Below are 1,724 nucleotides of genomic sequence, written 5' to 3'. Positions count from 1 at the left end.
GGAGGGGAGGTTGATGGTTTGTCCTTGGGGACGGACACAATTAGTGTTCTCATGTTCTTGTGTTCTTCCCCAGAATCAACTATCGGAAGTGGACGAGAACATCGCTGACTGCCTAAACATGCCGAAAACGTCGGACACAGGTCTTGTCTTAAATAATACTCGCCTGTCTGTCTGTATGTCTGTCTGTGTGTGTGTCTGTCTGTGTACGTTAATATTAGGAATGTGTATGTCAATGTTAAGATTGTTTATATTCATGTTAAAATTGTGTATGTTAATCTTAGGGATGTGTAAGTTAATGTTACGGTTGTATATATGTTAATTTCAGGATTGTATGAGTTAATATTCTCGTTTTGTGAATTAATGTTAGGGTTGCGTAAGTTAATTAGGGTTATGTGAGATAATGGTTACAGTGAATGTTAGGGTTATGTGAGTGAGATAATGGTTACAGTGAATGTTAGGGTTATGTGAGATAATGGTTACAGTGATTGTTAGGGTTATGTGAGTGAGATAATGGTTACAGTGGATGTTAGGGTTATGTGAGATAATGGTTACAGTGAATGTTAGGGTTATGTGAGATAATGGTTACAGTGGATGTTAGGGTTATGTGAGTGAGATAATGGTTACAGTGAATGTTAGGGTTATGTGAGTGAGATAATGGTTACAGTGATTGTTAGGGTTATGTGAGATAATGGTTACAGTGAATGTTAGGGTTATGTGAGATGTACAGTGTGGTCAGTTTGTCATGTGGACAGTGTGTCACGTGGTCAGTTTGTCTCATTCTCCCTCAGATCTGACCCTGGAAGACACGGTGTCATTCAGTAAAGAAGAACTGTTGCAGGGTGAGTCATATAGCGGTGACGTCACACAACACAGTTGTGACCTCCTTTACATATCTGTGCATCACAATAGGGACATAATATACACTTTTATAGGGACATAATATACACTGTTATAGGGACATTATATACACTGTTATAGGGACATTATATACACTGTTATAGGGACATTATATACACAGTTATAGGGACATTATATACACAGTTATAGGGACATTATATACAGTTATAGGGACATTATATACCGTTATAGGGACATTATATACACTGTTATAGGGACATTATATACAGTTATAGGGACATTTTATACAGTTATAGGGACATTATATACACTGTTATAGGGACATAATATACAGTTATAGGGTCATTATATACAGTTATAGGGACATTATATACACTGTTATAGGGACATTATATACACTGTTATAGGGACATTATATACAGTTATAGGGACATTATATACACTGTTATAGGGGCATTATATACAGTTATAGGGACATTATATACAGTTATATGGACATTATATACAGTTATAGGGACATTATATACAGTTATAGGGACATTATACACTGTTATAGGGACATTATATACACTGTTTTAGGGACATTTTATGCATTTTTATAGGGACATTACATACACATTTATAGGGACATTATATACACATTTATAGGGACATTATATACAGTTATAGGGACATTCTATACACTGTTATAGGGACATAATGTGGTATGTGTGGTAGGTGTGGTATGTGTGGTATACTTCCCCAGAGAACCACTACCTCCCCCCTCCCCCCCGTACTGTACCTCTGTGTGTGTGGCATGTGTGGCATGTGTGGTATACATCCCCAGAGAACCCCTACCTCCCCCCTCCCCCGTACTGTACCTCTGT

The 1,724-nt window shown here is 37.4% G+C and overlaps 1 protein-coding gene across 1 annotated transcript in view; it reads left to right on the top strand.

Moving 5' to 3' along the window:
• Positions 1-1,618, top strand: part of LOC118477201 — a gene marked incomplete at its 3' end in the record, with an annotated part of 9,860 nt that extends 8,242 nt beyond the window's left edge. The window contains 3 exon segments of the mRNA XM_035972982.1: positions 74-140; positions 789-839; positions 1,604-1,618. Of these exon segments, the coding sequence (XP_035828875.1) occupies positions 74-140; positions 789-839; positions 1,604-1,618 (133 nt within the window).
• Between the last annotated feature and the right edge of the window lie 106 nt (positions 1,619-1,724).

Source organism: Aplysia californica, unplaced genomic scaffold, assembly GCF_000002075.1.
Source record: "Aplysia californica isolate F4 #8 unplaced genomic scaffold, AplCal3.0 scaffold00938, whole genome shotgun sequence".
Lineage (NCBI taxonomy): Eukaryota > Metazoa > Mollusca > Gastropoda > Aplysiida > Aplysiidae > Aplysia > Aplysia californica.
The sequence above is the reverse complement of the archived record's forward strand: the minus strand, read 5'-3'. Positions and strand labels throughout refer to the sequence as shown.